Source organism: Plasmodium coatneyi, chromosome 7 (genome assembly GCF_001680005.1).
Source record: "Plasmodium coatneyi strain Hackeri chromosome 7, complete sequence".
Classification (NCBI taxonomy): domain Eukaryota; phylum Apicomplexa; class Aconoidasida; order Haemosporida; family Plasmodiidae; genus Plasmodium; species Plasmodium coatneyi.
In genome coordinates this window covers 1643430-1660751 of record NC_033562.1, presented here as the reverse complement: position 1 = coordinate 1660751, position 17322 = coordinate 1643430, and the positions used below count along the sequence as shown (strand labels likewise).

Sequence of the window (17322 nt, the reverse complement as noted above, 5' to 3'; positions counted from 1 at the left end):
ATTTCCCACAATTTTCTATCCCTCTCTCCTGTTCCCTTTAAATTGTTCTTTATTTCAGTGCCCAACCAGAAGTAGAAAAAATAACAAGGTGTATTATCATCCGTGGGCTGTAATTTTTCATTCATCCACCATGCGTAACAATAGTTCTGTAGAATTTCATTAGCCACGTCCACATACTTAGGAATCTTTGTGTACTTCTTCAATATTTCCTCCAGTTGCGTCTTTATTTTCTGCTCCTCATGCTGCTTCTTCTGTCCTTCAGAAAGTACTTGATACCATGGACCTCCATCTAATAGAGCATATGCATTTTCTGACGGTAATTTACCAGGACCTGCACCCTACAAAATGTGTAATTGGAAGAGAAGTAGAATATATGGACACACTCCTATGTGCCCCCCTACATATACATATATATAACATACATATATATGTAAATACATATATATACGTATATGTGTACATACATACATATATACATATACATACATATATATACATATATGTGTCTTATTAAACCGTCTATTTTGCACATATATATATATAAACTTACGGCCACTTCTTCTGCTACTTTTGCCAAGGAGGTAAATTTTTTCTTATGTAAGGATTCACATGTTGATTTTAACGTCGTTGGACTGTTCTTGTCATTAAGGAAGTCCTTAATTAATGTGCAATACGAATCCGTACCGTCACTCTTACTGGAGCAGGACGTAGTAATATTATCCCAATGAGGAATAACACTCTGCAAATAGGTTGCATATTTTCCCCCACAGCCGCCCTTATCACCATTTTCTAAATACTGTTTTATAGTGTCATAATTGTTCCAGTAGTCGAAGATGTTTTTTCTCTTTTTAAAGTCATGCTGGCTTCTGCCTTTGTACTTAATTTCACATTTTCCATTTACGAATAGGTGCCCCAGCTCTGTGTATATTTTATTTATTACTAATCCATATTGACCGAAGGCTGTACGTTCATTATATACGATGTCGCCCAACCAATAATATAAAAAATCACACCGCCGACTATAGTATGGTTCGTCCTCACTTATTTCTGATACGTGGCAAAAAGTTTTTACAATGTCCCCAGCGCGCTTTTTAATATTAGTATGTGTTCCTAATGCGGTTTCCAGACCTTGTACATATCTCTGCAAGAAAGTTAGTTCCTTACTGCACTTAATATCCGTGCCTCTGAATGTGTTGTACACCTTCACTGAAGGTAATGCATTCAAGCATGCATCCTACAACAAAAAAAGAAAAAAAAATATACAATGAATAGAATACATATGTGTGCATGTTCACATATCCACCATTATTATATGACACAATGAACATTATGAAACATAATTATTTTGCACATTTTGTAATAATAATGGAGGAAAATGAATTGGTATTATTCCCTTTTTACCATTTGTGTTTTTAGGTATGTAATTCCTTTGTATACAATGATTTTTTGTACTAAAAATGTACGCTATTTCTTCCTATATATTTTTATATATAATAAATAATTCAAGAATTATGCATATTCCAATACACCCACTAATGAGTAGTTACTATATTATTACCTTCCCCTGCAATGGGCACATTTCATGCTGGACCAAAAAAAAATGTGTCAACATATATATTTTTATGCTTAATTGTTTTTTTTTTTATAAAAAAAAATTAATCAAATATCTTCTAACAAGCATTGTGCAGTATATATATATGTATATGTACATAGTACCCCCATCTCCTTTCCTTTCCTTCGCCTTATTCATGGATGATCATTTTAATAACAAAATATATATTATCATTTTTATAACAAATATATATTATCATTTTAATAACAAAAATAAGCTTTTTTCTTCCTTTGCCATGTATATTTTTTTTTTTTTTATGAATATACGAAATAATAAGGAACTCACCCATATATAGATATATGTAAGGAATGGTGTGTGTACATATGATATATTATGTATGTATACTATTTTTTGAGGTGACTTCACCCTGCACCCTCCTTACCTTCTTCCCCCCCTTTGTACTACAGATTACACTGAACATGTTATTGTTCCTCTTTATTTTTATTTTATTTTTTTTTTATGTTCCTCTTTTATTTCGTTATTTTTTTTATTTTATTTATTTGTTTGTTATTATTTCTTATGTACTTTTCATTGTTTTCTATTTTTCATATTGCATGAAAGTGCTCACTTTCATGTGTGTAAAACTAATATATAAGTGAAGTGAATGGGTTGGAAAAAAAAAAGAAGAAGAAAAAAGTAAAAAAAAAAGAAATGAGGGAAGAAATACCATTCTGTCCTTTTACACTGCATAAACTCTGCGTTAATTTATTCTCACACTGGAGGGACATCACATTTAATGGAACGCATTACATTCGGTGGTAAGCTACATTTTGGTGACTTTTCCTTCTTCTTTGTGGTGGTTGTCGCTGTTGTTGCGGTCTGCTATTTCCTCTTTCTGTTCTTCCTGTTCTTGTGGTCCTGGGTGATGGTCGTGGTTCGTCATATTCTGATGCTGTGGAATATTCTGTTCCATCATCATCATCTATTGTTGTGGAAGCACTTTCTGTGGTAGAGTCGTCCAATTGTTGTTGTTCTTCTTCTTGTTGTCCGGTGGTAGATCTTTTCCTTATACTTCTATTTTTATTATTATGTCCAAAGAGGGTGTTTTTTATCCCAGAAGGTAAAAGATCATACTGAATTAAAGAGGAGTGTAAGGAAAAGAAAAGAAGGGTGTAAGGATGGTATATATACCATATATACATACATATATGAATTATACACATGGTCTATATATACCTATATATATATAGGTATATTTTGTACATTTTGTTGTGGTAATTGTACCTTATATAAGAAAAAAGGAACTACCGTTAGTCCGAGTGTGCCGAGAATGGAAGAGATGGAAGAGGTAATGGTAGCAGAACGGACCGCTTCGTCTGCTGCGGATAATGGAATTAACCCGTTCAGGTTTTGCCATGACGTAGCATCGTCCTCTATTTCTTGAACTGGTTGTTTACACTTTAATTCTGGTAGCATCGCCCCCGTACAGTAAGATTTATCGTCCTCATAAGGCTTCTTACAATATGGGTCATCCTTACCCTTTGGTTCTTCCCTTCCCGCCGTACCTGCCCCTTTACAATATTGCTTAACACCTTCACATGTTGTTTCAATGTCCTTCTTATAAGAAGGCCAATGTGTTTGACAATCACCCGAATCTCCCCATACATAATCCTTTATATCATTGTAATTTTTGGTGAAGTCAAAGAATTTTTTTCTATTGGTGAAGGTGTTATGGTCAATGCTGTAACAAGGAATTTCACATTCCTCTCGTTCGCCTGCATTTTCACTTTGACATTTAGTCTTTATAATTTTACAAACCTCCTCCAAGCAGCGTCTAAACTTGCTGTCCTTATCTTCCCCACTTTTCAGTTCGTTCCATATTAGGTCCCCTACCCAATAATATAAAAAATGCCAACGCCACTTATGTAATGTATAATTCTTGTATGGTTTCATTCCAGAAACAAAACAGTAGGCTCCTTTAATTTGGGGAGCAAGTTCTCCCACATTTGTATCTGCGCAACATGAATTTAGCTTGGTCTGTATATTGGACTCGGTGTCATGTTCGCAATTCTGGGCGGCGACGCTGTTTTCCTTAAGTGGGTCATAGAAATACCTATGTGCACGTAAATACTTCGGATCCAGCGGCTGTAAATATGAATAATTGGAAGAGAAAAGTGAAAATGTATAAGTAGCTGTTTCCACATATTCCTATATTTCAATTATACACCAGCAGGAAGCTTCACGTACACTATATTTATGTGAAAATGCTAAACAAGCACAAAAGGGAAACTTGTAATTTTTTTTTTTTTTATTCTTCCTCTTACGTTTGTTGATGTTGACATTGTTTATATGTGTATATTTTTCTATGTGTATGGATATATCTTGAAATTTTTGTTCATTCATACATTCAAAAAAGAAATATATGAAAATTTCTGTTTGTTTTATGATGATTATGAATATGAAATATGAATATGTATATAGGGAATTTTGTATATTCTTTCCTTCTTCAGTAGTATATATATATATGTTATTTAAATTTTTAAAAGCAACGATATTATATTCCATATATATGTATCGAAAATTCATTATGATTATATGTGTACATGCATATAATTTAAGGCAAAAAAAAAGGTAGGAACGACTTATCATGGGAATAATGAAATAAAGAAGGAAATAAAAAAAAGGAAAAGAGGAAAAAAAGGAAAAAAAGAAATAGAGGAAGAGAGCAAATTTTTTATGGATTTTTTGTTCAAGTATTATTATATTTTTGCGTGCACATTCTGTGTATATATATTCGTATACAGCACAGTTTTTCCCTTTCCATTCTTCATATGAACATTCATCATTATCCAATAAAAAATTCGAATACACAAAATAAATTAACTGTACATGGCACAAAGGAATAAACGAATTATATGTAAATTACATGTAAGAGTAGAATATAGGTATCTTTATAAGAATAGTTTCCACAATATACTACTATTTTCCCTTCTTTCTTTGTTTTATAATCCTTTTATTATGAAAATTTTCTTATTTCTCTTTCGTCCCCCTTTTTTTGGTTATGTATATTATAAATAATTCACTTACATTAGGATATGAATGATTCCATTATATGAGCTACTTCACTCCTCTACTGCCTTCTTTCCAGCATAGATTTCATTCCATATATATGAATGTTCCACCCTTATTTTTATCTTCTAATATTTTCTGCTCTTTTCTTTTTTCTTCTGTATTTCACCAAGATATTCATGCTTATGTGCAACTAATATAAGTTCGAAAAAACAATTTTCCCCTCCACTTCATTTGGACTCGTTTGGGGTAAATTTCCTTTTTTTTAAATTCATTTTATTCTTAGTTGTTTGGTCAACTTTTTTTTTTTTTTTACACTTGATTCTAATTTGTTGGGGAAATTCTTTTTAAATTCATTCCTACTTTGTTTGGTCAACTTCTTTTTTTATTGAAGATTCAACATGTTTATTTATTCCTTTTACAGGTTGTTATTTTTATAAATTTTTTTCCATTTTTTCTTCCTTTTTTTTCTTTAAATATATAAATATATTTTTCTGAGAAGGGTAAGCAAACTTCCTCCTCCTCTTTCTTTCCTTTTTTCTTATTTTTACTTATTATTTTATTCTTATTTTATATATAAATAATTATATGAATAATTATAGTGTGTTGCACACAATGTTATTCATCCATGATCATGGATGTGATCATGGTTGATGATCTACATGGATGTGACATCATCGATGATGTTCTACATGGTTGATTACACGGATGTAATCATGGATATGATCATGGATGGAAACTTTTTCCCTTTTTTTCTTCCCTTCCTTTTTGGTACATTTTATAACTGTGTGTAAATAGTGTACATGTAGGATTACAAAAAAAAAAAAAAAAATTATAGTTTATCTTCCTCCCCCCCAGGGGGTGGTGGTGGAACGCATCACATGTTTTGATAACTAATATTCCTGCCCTTGTTTGCTGCCACTGCCATTCCCCCTGCACGTGGTGATGGTGATGGTGATGGTGGTGACCTACCACGATTATATATGGTAGATGCTCCATCTGTTATCGAATCTGTTGTTGTGGAGTCAATGGTTGATGCACCTTCTGTGGAATATTCTGTTCTCGAGTCGTCTGAGAATTCGTTCAATCTGTTGTGCACGAATCTTTGTTTTCGTGTGCTTCTGCCTCCTTTATATTTGTTACCAAACCAAGAAGGTAAAAGGTTATACTAAATAAAGGAGGAAGGAGGTGGTGTTGAAGGAGGGAGGAAGGGGTGTTAGTGTTGAAAGAATATATATATATACATATATATATATGGGGTATATATGTATATATGTAGGTGCATATACATATATATGTATATATATGTGTACATATTAGTTATATTATGTTCTTATATTTTTGTAAATTGTAATTGTACTCACCTTATATAGAAGGAATGCAGCCCCTGGTATTCCAATTAGTGTGCCTACTGCAGAAGTGACCACACCAGGTACGATACCACTTCCACCACCATCACCCTGTTGTGGTGATGATGATAGGTGGGATGATGAAGTTGCTTCTGATGATGCAGGAATTGCTGATAGTAACTGTGTTAAGCAATTATCCAGGTTCTCTTCTTCTGATGATGGAAGATCCTCCTCCACTCTGGACATTGCTGCTTTAGACTTCAGTTCTGATGGTCTTGGGATACTTTCATTTTGGAACTTCTTATTCCAGAATTCTTTACAGAACCTATCATTCACATCAGCTGGACAACTTGCTTGCACTTTTCTATAAGCGTCATCAGCTCCACCATCTGCACCAACTCCCTTAACACCATTTCCAGTTAGGTAGGTGTCATATTTTCCTTTACACAAGGAGCTATTCTCCCATAGATTTTTCCATATGGTTGGGTAGTCGTAATAATAGTCGAACATTATTTTTCTCTCCTTAAAATCACCACAGCCAATAGTATTTCCCATAGGTTCGTACTTACATTGGACGGCATGTTCGTTCAATTTAGAATAGATAGACCTCATAGTATCCTGAAACCCTTTACGCCCTTTCGTGTCGCGACATAATATATCCCCCAGCCAGAAGAAGAAGTAATCACAAATTGCTGAACATGGTGGTGGTTGTCCGTTCTTCTTTGTAATTAATTTAGATATGAAACACCAAACATTCGCAATTCTCGTAGCATACTTTTCGTCCCCACTTACCCATTCTTTCTGCAATTTATTTTCTAATATACTATCTATTCCTGTTGTCCAGTTTCTGATGTTGTCACATTTATGTTGGTCATCCTGAAACTTTTTATATATTTTTTGTGAAGGTAATTGATTCACATTACACGAGTGATCCTATGGATGTAATTGGCCAAAAGGGGGTAGGAATATGTATAGAAATGTGTTCCTACTTCTATAATTTATTGTGTTTTATTGCATAGAATGTTATATATATACATTAAAACACATGTTCTATGTAATAAATAAACCATATTACTTTTACCATTTTTCCTTATATACATTTGTATATTTTTTCTGTTGTGTATATAATGTGAATTTTGTATGAAAATATCGTCCCCTCTGTGCATTTAAATATTCATTCAGAATAAAATTGTAAGGACAACCTTCATTCTGTACTTATAAATATTAAATTTTCATTCTTCCTTCCCCCAGTATTGTACACATTGTTCATTTTTCTCAAACAGCCACAATACACATTATACACAAATGTATTAAATGGTCCTCTTTATATATATATTTATGCAGAATGGATATGTATGCGGCACATCCCTTATCATAATAATAACATTCTGATCACCGGTGTACACCTATATGCACAAACACATGCACATATTCATAACATTTGAAATGCTAAAACTTTATTTTTTTAATTTTTTAATGCTAAAACATATATAATTGTATTTTCTAGAAGGTATGAAATGTATTTATTACACCGTTAGAAGAAGGAGGGAGGGTGAGTGTGGGGGCGACACATATAATGAGAGAGAACCTGTATTAGTTCCTTAGTAAAAATAACCACTCACTTCTAATTAACTTAATAATTTTTTTTTGTGTGTGGAAAGAACAACATAACATATATATAATTATGCGCATTTTAAATCAATTTTTTTTTGTTCCTTTATTCTGCATTATGGTATCATCTACATTAATTATTTTTGTACGTTGTGAGTGTAGAATTATTCACTTTCTTCTTCTTTTTTTTTTTTAAATAAAGATGGAAGTTCTCACGTTTAAATAATATATATTTTTAGTGAGAGGGAAGGTGCTCATTTTTTAAATAATATATATATGTTATATTTCAAAATGAAGAAGAATAAAGTGCTTATTTTAAATAATATATGAGCATCACATGGAAAAATGGGAATTATCAAATTATCCAAAATTTTCGAAATTTTTTATATTTGTTTCCTTCATTTGCACAATTATTGATGATAATGCACATTGCATGTTAATCATAATTAATGTTGATAACATGTACACACACAATTTACAAACACTGCACACACACAATGTGCACACACTGTATGTATAAACTGTATAAAAATCGTAAATTACTATATTTTAATGAAGGAAACATTACACATTCAATGTGTTACATTCCAAAGGTACATCACATACGTCCATAACTGATATTATTTTTATTCTGTTGTTGACCATTCCTTCCATTATTATTTGCTCCTACTGTTCTTCTTCTTCCTCTTGTGGGTGATGACCTACCACGATCATATATGGTAGATTCGTCTTCTTCTGCAGAAACTACAGTGGAAGCTACTGTTGAACTTTCTGTGGAGTATTCTGTTAAGGTGGCGTCTTCGGTTAGAGTATCAAAGTCACTTTCAATTGTTATTCTCTTTCTATTGCTTTTACTGTTGATGCTGCTGCTTCCAAAGGAGTTTTTTATCCCAGAGAATAAGGAAGTGTACTGAAAATTGTTAAGGGAAGAAAACGAAGGGTAGGGAAGAAAAAGAAGTACATGCAGCACATATATAAATAACACATATATTAACATTTATTTTCCAAAGAAAGAAAATATTAATACATTACATTATTTATATTTTAAATGTTGAGACACAATTACTTTATATAAGAGAAACATTATTGTGGGAAGTCCCACTGCAGCAAGTCCACCAGACACACCAGGTACGACATCAACAGCATCACCACTTGCTCCTACTGCTGCAGCTGAAAAATAAGTAAGGAAAAGGAATAATATTAGCGTATTCCTCTTCCTTCCTCCTTTCTTTCTTCCTTCCCTTCCTTTTCTTTCTTTTTTTCTTAGGATATGCACTCACCTACTACACCAGTGGTGGCTCCGGAGGTTCCTTCTGCAGGAGGAGTTTCTTGTTGAGGTTGTTCGTTATTACCTAAGAAGTGAATAGAAGGGAAGGCACATGGTTTCAGTGTAGTTAGGAGTCCCTAGACCAGGAGTTGCTGTTGGTGCAACTCCTACCCCGGTTGCATGCGGGAAGGGAGTAAGTTCTTAAGGAACATATTCCCCCTCTTTTATTTTTAATGCACGTTCCTCTTCATGTATTGATTTACAGTGTTGTTGTAGTAACTCCTGTGGGGTACTCTTCTTCACGCCTCCCGCTTTCTCTTCAAATGTCCCACAAACTGATTGTTGGAAATGGCTCCCTGTGCTCCTTTCACTGTCCCCTTCACTATTTGTTGTGCACAATGCAGTGAAGACTTCCGCAGCTTTCAATAAGTATTCTTTATATGCCTCACAGTATGTATTACTATCTGCCGATAAATTTTTTTCTATTTTTGTTCTATCCTGGTAGTAGTCGGATACAATTTTCCCGTTCTTGAAATGTTCCCTTTCAATAGTCCTCCCAGGGTATAGATTCGTACACCCCTTTCCCCCATTAACATTCTTGAACTCTTTGTAAATTTTTGTCATAAGACCCTGAAATGAGGAAGAATCATTTACATTTGCCCCCTTTTTCCATACTAAGTCACCTAGCCAATAATAAAAAAAGGTACACTCTTGACTCGAGGACAAAAACCTTCCGCTCCCCTGTGATGTTGCATAACAGTAGGCTTTTAATATTTTCTCTACTTCATTTTTAACTTTTAGGTGATCATTTATTGCGGTTTCCAATGCGGTCTTTGCACTCTGCGTTTCAGCTGCTTCAACTCCATGGATGGCACAATCATTCCAGCCTCCGTCGAATGCATCGTATGCTGTTCGGGAAGGTAATTCCTTGACGTATCTGTTCTATAAGTGGAATATATATATGTATGTATATATATACACATTCATTACATCTTATGTAAGAAGTACTATATATGTATGAAGTATTATGTATGGAGTATTATGTAGTTATCCATTTTAAGTGAAGAAGAAGAGTAATTTATATTACCTCACCACTCATTGTTGATGTTTACACTTCTGTATGTATAATGTGAATTCCATTCTAGAATTATTGAAGTATATATTTATGTGCATGTTGCATATGTAAGAAATTATGCATATTCCATAATTACAATTATCAAATACCTATACTTCCTAATGGTACATATTCCACAATCCTTAAGTAACAACAACACGTACACATGTAAGTATCAGAATCATTGTACACATATTTTAATAGGGACGAATATAGGAACCGCGAATATCTTGAAAGAATAAAACGGGAAAGAGAAATATCCATATTCCATGTACATTCATTATACAGTTATTATATTATTGACTTATGCATAATCAGCCGAAGTATTCACATTATGATTTATATACATCCATCATTATGCACACAGGAACATAATTTTTCCCGTGAGTAGTAATTCATCGCATGTACTACTGATTTATATTTTACTGTTAATTAGAAGGAGGGGGGCATTATTAAAAATTGTCAATATGCACAGTACAGTTCAAACGCATAGAGCATTACTTTCCCCTCTTAATTTTTTAAACTGCTAAATATCTCCTTCATAAAAGGTGTGCACCCTACTATTTGGGCTACTTCCTTTGTAATACATATTATTTTTTACATATTAATATATTCATTCTCTTTCGTTTTTTTTTTTTTTTTCTGTTCTATAGGATTAGGAGGGTTCAGAAGGGTTAGAAAGGGTTAGGAAGGGTTAGGTGATTTCGGGTGCAACTCCTTTTTTTTTATGTGTATGCTCTATGTTAGTAAATATATATATATTATTATATATGAATGATGATGAACATCATCATCCTTATTGCCATTTGTATAGTCATTTGTGCGCACTATTTTGTTGCAGGACCACATGATAATGATGATAAGTTACAATTACTGAAAGAAGGAAGGAAAGAAGGAAAAAGAAGGAATAAGAAGGAAAGAACGAAAGAAGGAATAAGAAGGAAAGGAAGTGGTCTAAGGAAAGAAGAAAAGGAGAGTCTAAGGAAGGAACGAAAGAAGGAAAAAAAGGAAAAGAAGGAATAAGAAGGAAAAAAAGGAATGAAATATGAAGAAAGGAAGGAAAGAAGGAAAGAAAGGAAGAATGGTCATTTTGCATCTTTTCTTACACTATATATATAAACTGTGCACAGTGTTATTTTGTCCCTCCCGCTCTTGAGCGAACGGGCACACACTCATTCAACATTCCAAATGAGTGTTACATTACAAAGTGTTACACAACGGCGGTGTTACATCCGACCGTAACTTACATTCGTTCTTTGATGATGACCTGGTGTATTATTATTATTGGCATTTGTCCCTGTTTTTATTCTTCCATTCCTGGTAGCCTGTCTTTCCCTGGTGGACGGTCCTGTGGTAGACCGTCTTCTGTATGCGGTAGAACGTAGTGTTGTGGAATCTTCTGCTGTAAATTCACCTATAGTAGAAATGTCGTCGGTTGAATCGAATGTTGAGCTGTTTTCTGTGAGTGTATCAAAGTGGTGACGTTCAGTTGATCTTCCCTTTCTTCTATTGCTCCTTTTTCCTCCATTTCCAGAAGAGTGGTTACCAAACAAAGATGACCATGGTTTATACTGAAGGAGAAGTAAGGTTGTTAGGGGTGGTAGGTTGGATGAAAGGTTGTGTTAAGATGGTAGGTGGAAGGTTGTGTTAGGGTGGTAGGTGGAAGGGAAGGTTGTTAGGTGGTAGGTGAAAGGAAGTTTGTGTTAGGAGTGGAGGAGAATTATATTTTTAATATTTCAATTTTAACTATAATTGTAATTATAATGAGCAATTATTACCTTATATAGAAGGAAAGGAGCAACAGTTAGTCCTAAGGTGCCGAATATGGAAGAGGTGGTTGCTGTGGTGGTGGTTTTATTTAAGTTTTCTTCTGCAGTAGAGGCCGCTGCGGCAGCTTCACGCTGGATCTGTATTATTAGTTCCGTCATCTGTTGGGGGAGATTAGCTGTTTCACAATGTATTGCATAGGTATTATTAAAGTCTTCACAATATGGTTTCCCCTTATGATCACCCGTGCCCCCTTCTTTGCACTTGTCCTTCATAGCTGTACATGCTGTAGAAAGTTTGGTCCAATAGGTTGACCATTTTTCCGCGCAGGTGGTACCACTCCGACTTAGTTCACTCTCTACCCCTTCATAACCGTTGTAATATTCGAATATGATTTTCATGTCTTTGAAAATGGTTTGGTGATTTTCTTTGTCCTTAAGATCTTCATATTTAAAATTACACTTCTTTCCACTACTGCAGGAAGAAGTTTCTTCCAGCGTAGTGTAAATTTTATCTAGCACTTCTGACAACTTTGTACCATTTAAGTCGTTCCAGTATTTATCTCCGAACCAGTAGTAAAAGCGGCGGCAGGGGGCACTATCGCCCTGCGCCCCTTCTCTATTCTGCTGACATGCGTATAAGTAGGCGTTGTCGATTTTCTTAACATCTTTAATAATTTCGGTACAATTTTGACAGGTTTTCGGTAATTCGGACGTCAATTTTGTAGCACCATCCCCGTCGGGGGAGCCCTCTACAACAGTCTCGAAATTTGTATAGAAAATGTTATTTAAGGTTAACGTATCAGTAATTGATTCTATTCCGCACGTCTGAGAGGGGAGTGTTATGTGTGTGGAACATAAATATGCATGTATATATGGGCATATATGTATATGTTATATGTATATATATATATATATATGTATGGGGTATATATATGCTAATTACATATATATGTATATACATATGTAGACATACGGGGGGAGTCGCATTTTTTTTTTTTAATTTTAATTTTTTTGAATTTTTTTTATTCCTTTATTTTATTTTTTCTTTTTCCTTTTCTTCAGTGTTGTTCCTTACCGATTTGGACATGGTTCATGTATGTGTGTGTTGTATATAGTGAACTTATTTTTGGAATTGTTTATATATTCACACAATCAGAATAAGGGGGGGAAGGAGTGTTGTATGTATGCAAAAAATTTCTGTTGTGCTTTATGATGATGATTGGACTGTAAGTGTGGATGAATGGTATGTGTCATTGTGGAATTTTTACTTTTTCTTTCCTCTCCCTTTTGAGCAGAAAAATTTCCATATGAATTCAATAGGTATTCAATAGGTATTAATGGATTTAAAAGTTTTTTTTATATTAATATGCCCTCCTCCCCCCCCCCAAAAAAAAAAAAAAGAATTACTCCTAATTTTTTTAATGCATATATATATATATATATATATATATATATATATATATGTATGTATATATATGTAGTGCACAGTTCAAACATAAAAAGAGCTCTCTTTTTTTTTGTTCCTTTTCTATTCATGTGCACATGAATGTGCACCTTTAAACTATATTTAGTGAGGGAGGAAGCGTGCACATTTATAAAAAAATGCAGAAGGAAGGAGGAATATGGTACAAAAAAAATTGCAATCATTATATGAAGAAGAAAAAAAAAAAAGGAAAACAGAAGTATATACACATCCCCATATAAGAATATGTTGCTGTGTACACCCTCACCCTTCCTACTCTTTCCTCATTTCTTCAGCTACGTTTACTAATAATGAACTCAAACAAAAATATGTATATGACGTTATTCGAGCAATACGATTCCCTTCTTTCTCTTCTTTCCTTTTAATTCATATATGATATTCTATATACATACATATGTGTTCACAACCCCCCCTTTTCTTTTCTTTTCTTTTCTTTTCTTTTTTTTTTTTTTTTTCTTTTTAAATATGTTCTTTTTTTTTTAAATATGTCATTTTTTTTTAATTTTATTCCTCTTTCTTTTTTTTTTCTTCTTTTTTTCATTTTTCCCTTCCGTTCCTTTTTGGTACATTTTATAACTGTGTGTAAATAGTGTACATGTAGGATTACAAAAAAAAAAAAAAAAAAATTATAGTTTCTCCCCATGGGGGGAGGGCGGGGGTGGAACGCATTACATTGCACGGTAGTGTATGTTTTTTCTATTCTGGCTGTTCCTATTATTTGTTCCTCTTCTGGTGGTGGTGGTAGATGATGGTGATGGTGATACATTATATTCTATAGAACTTGCAGTTATAGAAACGTCCGCTGTTGAATATATTGTAGAAATGTCTTCTATGGACGCGTCTGTTGTGGAAGTGTCTGTTAATGTGTCTGTGAATATTTCTACATTGCGCCTCCCCTTGGGTGTTCTTTTCCTTCGATTCTTTCCACCGGAGGAAAGGGTGTTTTGTACCCAGGAAGGTAGGAGACGGTACTAAATATTGGAAAAAAATAGTAAGTACAAATATGAAATATACACATATAACTATATATATATATATGTATATGTCCATACATATATATATACATATATGTGCATATATATATATATATATATATATATATATATATATATATATATATCTATATATATATATATATATAGGATTATGTATATTGTGGTAACTGTACCTTATATAAAAGAAAAGTGATTGTTGGAATTCCCAATACTCCAAACACTGTAGACACGGCAGCTGGGACAACTGCGGCGGTAGGGGAAGGAACTCCTTGTGAGTGACCTTCAGGATCAGGTTTCGGTCCACGGTATTCCTGCGATGATTCACACTGTGATTTTAAGTTTTCTGGATCATTGCCATACTCAAACCATTTTACAAACTCCTTACAATATGGATCATTGGCAGAGGAGGAAGCCGTTTCACAATCGTATTTTACTTCCGTATATATTCGAATAATGGCGTCCAAATAGGGGCCATATGTAGCAGCACAAGTGGAATCTTTACTAAGGATTGCTGTTTGTATGACACTACAGTCGTGCTTATAGTCGAATATTACTTTTCTCTTAAGGAAGAGGTCCTTTTTAGCATGAGTACAAATAATTTTACACTCATTTTTAGCATACCACTTTTTTAATTCCGTGCAAATTAACTGCATAATAGTTGGTAATAAACTATCATCTAAATTGGCAGATAATAATTCGCCTATCCAGAAAAATAGAAAATTACAGCGATCCTTATAGTATGTGTTCATGCTGTTCTTCTGCATTTTAGATACATAGCACTCCGCTTTCTTAATGCTACCAACATAGACCTTTCCACCACTGTCCATTTCCAAAATATTCTTTAAATTAACGGTGTACCCTTCATGACAAGAATCTGACCCTTTTCCGAAATTATCATAGAATAACGATTTTGAAGGTGCATCCTTCAATTCTGGTACCTACAGGTATAATTAACAAAATATATGTGTGCTCTTATATGTCCCTACATTTTCTTATTATAAAATGGGTAAGGTGTTACACATGAATAATATGTGTAAATGTATGTGTGCACATATATATATATATATATGCTCATTCTTTTAAATGGGAAGTAAGCGTGGGTGGTGTTCCACCTACTGGGACCGGCATTATGTATATATATCTCTGTGCTCATAGTGAAATTTATTCTTAAGAACACTTCTTTTTTTTTCTTTTTGGGGGGCAATTTTTTTTCTTTTTATTTTTTTTTATTTAACATTATCTCTCCCCCAAAAAAAAAAAAAAAAAACGGGTAGAATTTTTAATATATATGTATAAAAATTCCACTGTTAAAAATGTGCATAATAATTTGCTACTCCTCCTTCCATTACACCCTTAAAAGGAGGGAAGGCGACATACTACTTGGTAGGTGTTAGGTGGAAGAAAGATTGTTAGCGGTGGTAGGTGGAAGGAAGACTGTGTTAGGGTGTGGGGGTGAGTGTTGGTAGAGGGGGTGTAACATTCTCTTTTTTTTTTTTTCTTATAAAAGGGAATAGGATTATTAAGGATGTTAATTCATAAATTGTATAGAATATAACTAAAAACCATGTCGCTCTTCATTCAAATGACCACATAACTTTTGCATTAATTAGTATTATGCACATTTTAATTACTTCCTTCATTTTAAAAATATATATTTCTACACACACACTCAAAAAAGGAAAAAAAAAGAAGCAAACAAAAAAAAAAGAAGGAAGCAAAAAAAAACAGCAAAATGATGGCACCATTCCCTACGAAGCTGTTCATACTCACCTTTGCCCTGCTGCTCCTTTGGACGCAAAATACTAACTACGTAAGATAATAAGAGCTACATTATTGGAATTCGCACATGCATTATTATAAATGAACTTCCATCTTCTTTCTTTAAAAATAAAATAGAAAAAAAAAAATTTTCCACCACCATAACAACCTTCCTCCAACCAACAACACCTAACAAGGTTCCTTCCACCTACCATCCCTAACAACCTTCTTTTTTTTAGGTGTGTGCTTTAAGTACATCATCCAAGGGTGTGGAAGTTCAGAAGAAAGGCACCTTTAGTGGTGGTGTAAAAACATCACTAAAAACCGAGTGGAGTGATGATGATGATACATCAAACAATAACAATGACGATGACAACGTCCTTTTACGGAAGGAAGGAATAGGCGACCTCTTTGATCAGAACGATAAAAAATTATATCACCGATTCCATGCAGCAAGAAGTGGTAACATTGGTAACAATGGACGTCCCAAAATGGATAATGAGGTTGCTTCCTATCACCCCTTTTGGAAGAACCGTCGCCATTCCGGTGCAATAGACCTCTCTTTGGACAGCACTTGCTCCATGGATAGCATTTCCAGTTCCTCCCTGGACAACAATTCCTCCATGGACAGCAATTCCTCGATGGACAGCCTCTTTGAGGAGCGAAATGATGACTATCATTATGATGATTATTCAACAACAACATATAGAAGAAATAAAGCACAAAAAAATGAAGGAAGAATAGGGGAATTCCATCCCCCAAGGGTATTCCAACCCAGGCGCACTGGATTTCTTAATAAAGTGTTGTATGCTATAAAAAGAAGATTATGGACAAGAAAAGGGGAAGCATTCCTGTCCCCTCTCGTATTGACCCTTTTCGCTTTATATTTATTAGTTTTACCGTGTGTTGGTTTAATTGTGACCCTTTCTATAGGCAGTCCACCGCCACCCTATGCATGGACCACTTGTGGGATAGCAATTTCTGCATTCATAGCATTTATCTTTTGGAGTGTGGTCGTTGGAACAAAGTGATCCGTACCAAACCGAACCAAGCCGTTTGGGATGAAGGAGAACCATTACAAACCGTTGTTAGAAGGACTGGTACACACCGTTGTTAAGAGGAGGGAAGAAGGAATGAACAACCCCTGCAAACCACACTGAACAGTGTTGAACCGCTGTTTGAGGAGGAGGAAGGGAGGAACAGCCGTTACAAAGGGTTACGGACCGTTGGGAGGAACCGTTGTTGTTTGAAGGAGGAAGGAAGTGAACAACCTTTGTTAGGATGAACCGTTGTTTTGGGGAAGGAAGGTGTTAGGGTGTTAGGTGGTTCGTGGGAGGAAGGTTGTTAGTGGTGGT

At 34.2% G+C, this 17322-nt stretch overlaps 1 protein-coding gene across 1 annotated transcript; it reads right to left on the bottom strand.

Annotated features, from left to right (window-relative positions):
* Window positions 1-37: 37 nt before the first annotated feature.
* PCOAH_00019060 (KIR protein) lies at window positions 38-15337 on the bottom strand (the record flags this gene model as incomplete). The annotated part of the gene is made up of 6 exons (XM_020058715.1): window positions 38-47; window positions 624-1234; window positions 2837-3665; window positions 6230-6852; window positions 14383-15147; window positions 15326-15337. 6 exons carry the CDS (start codon window positions 15335-15337, stop codon window positions 38-40), a joined length of 2850 nt encoding a protein of 949 aa, XP_019914230.1.
* Window positions 15338-17322: the final 1985 nt, after the last annotated feature.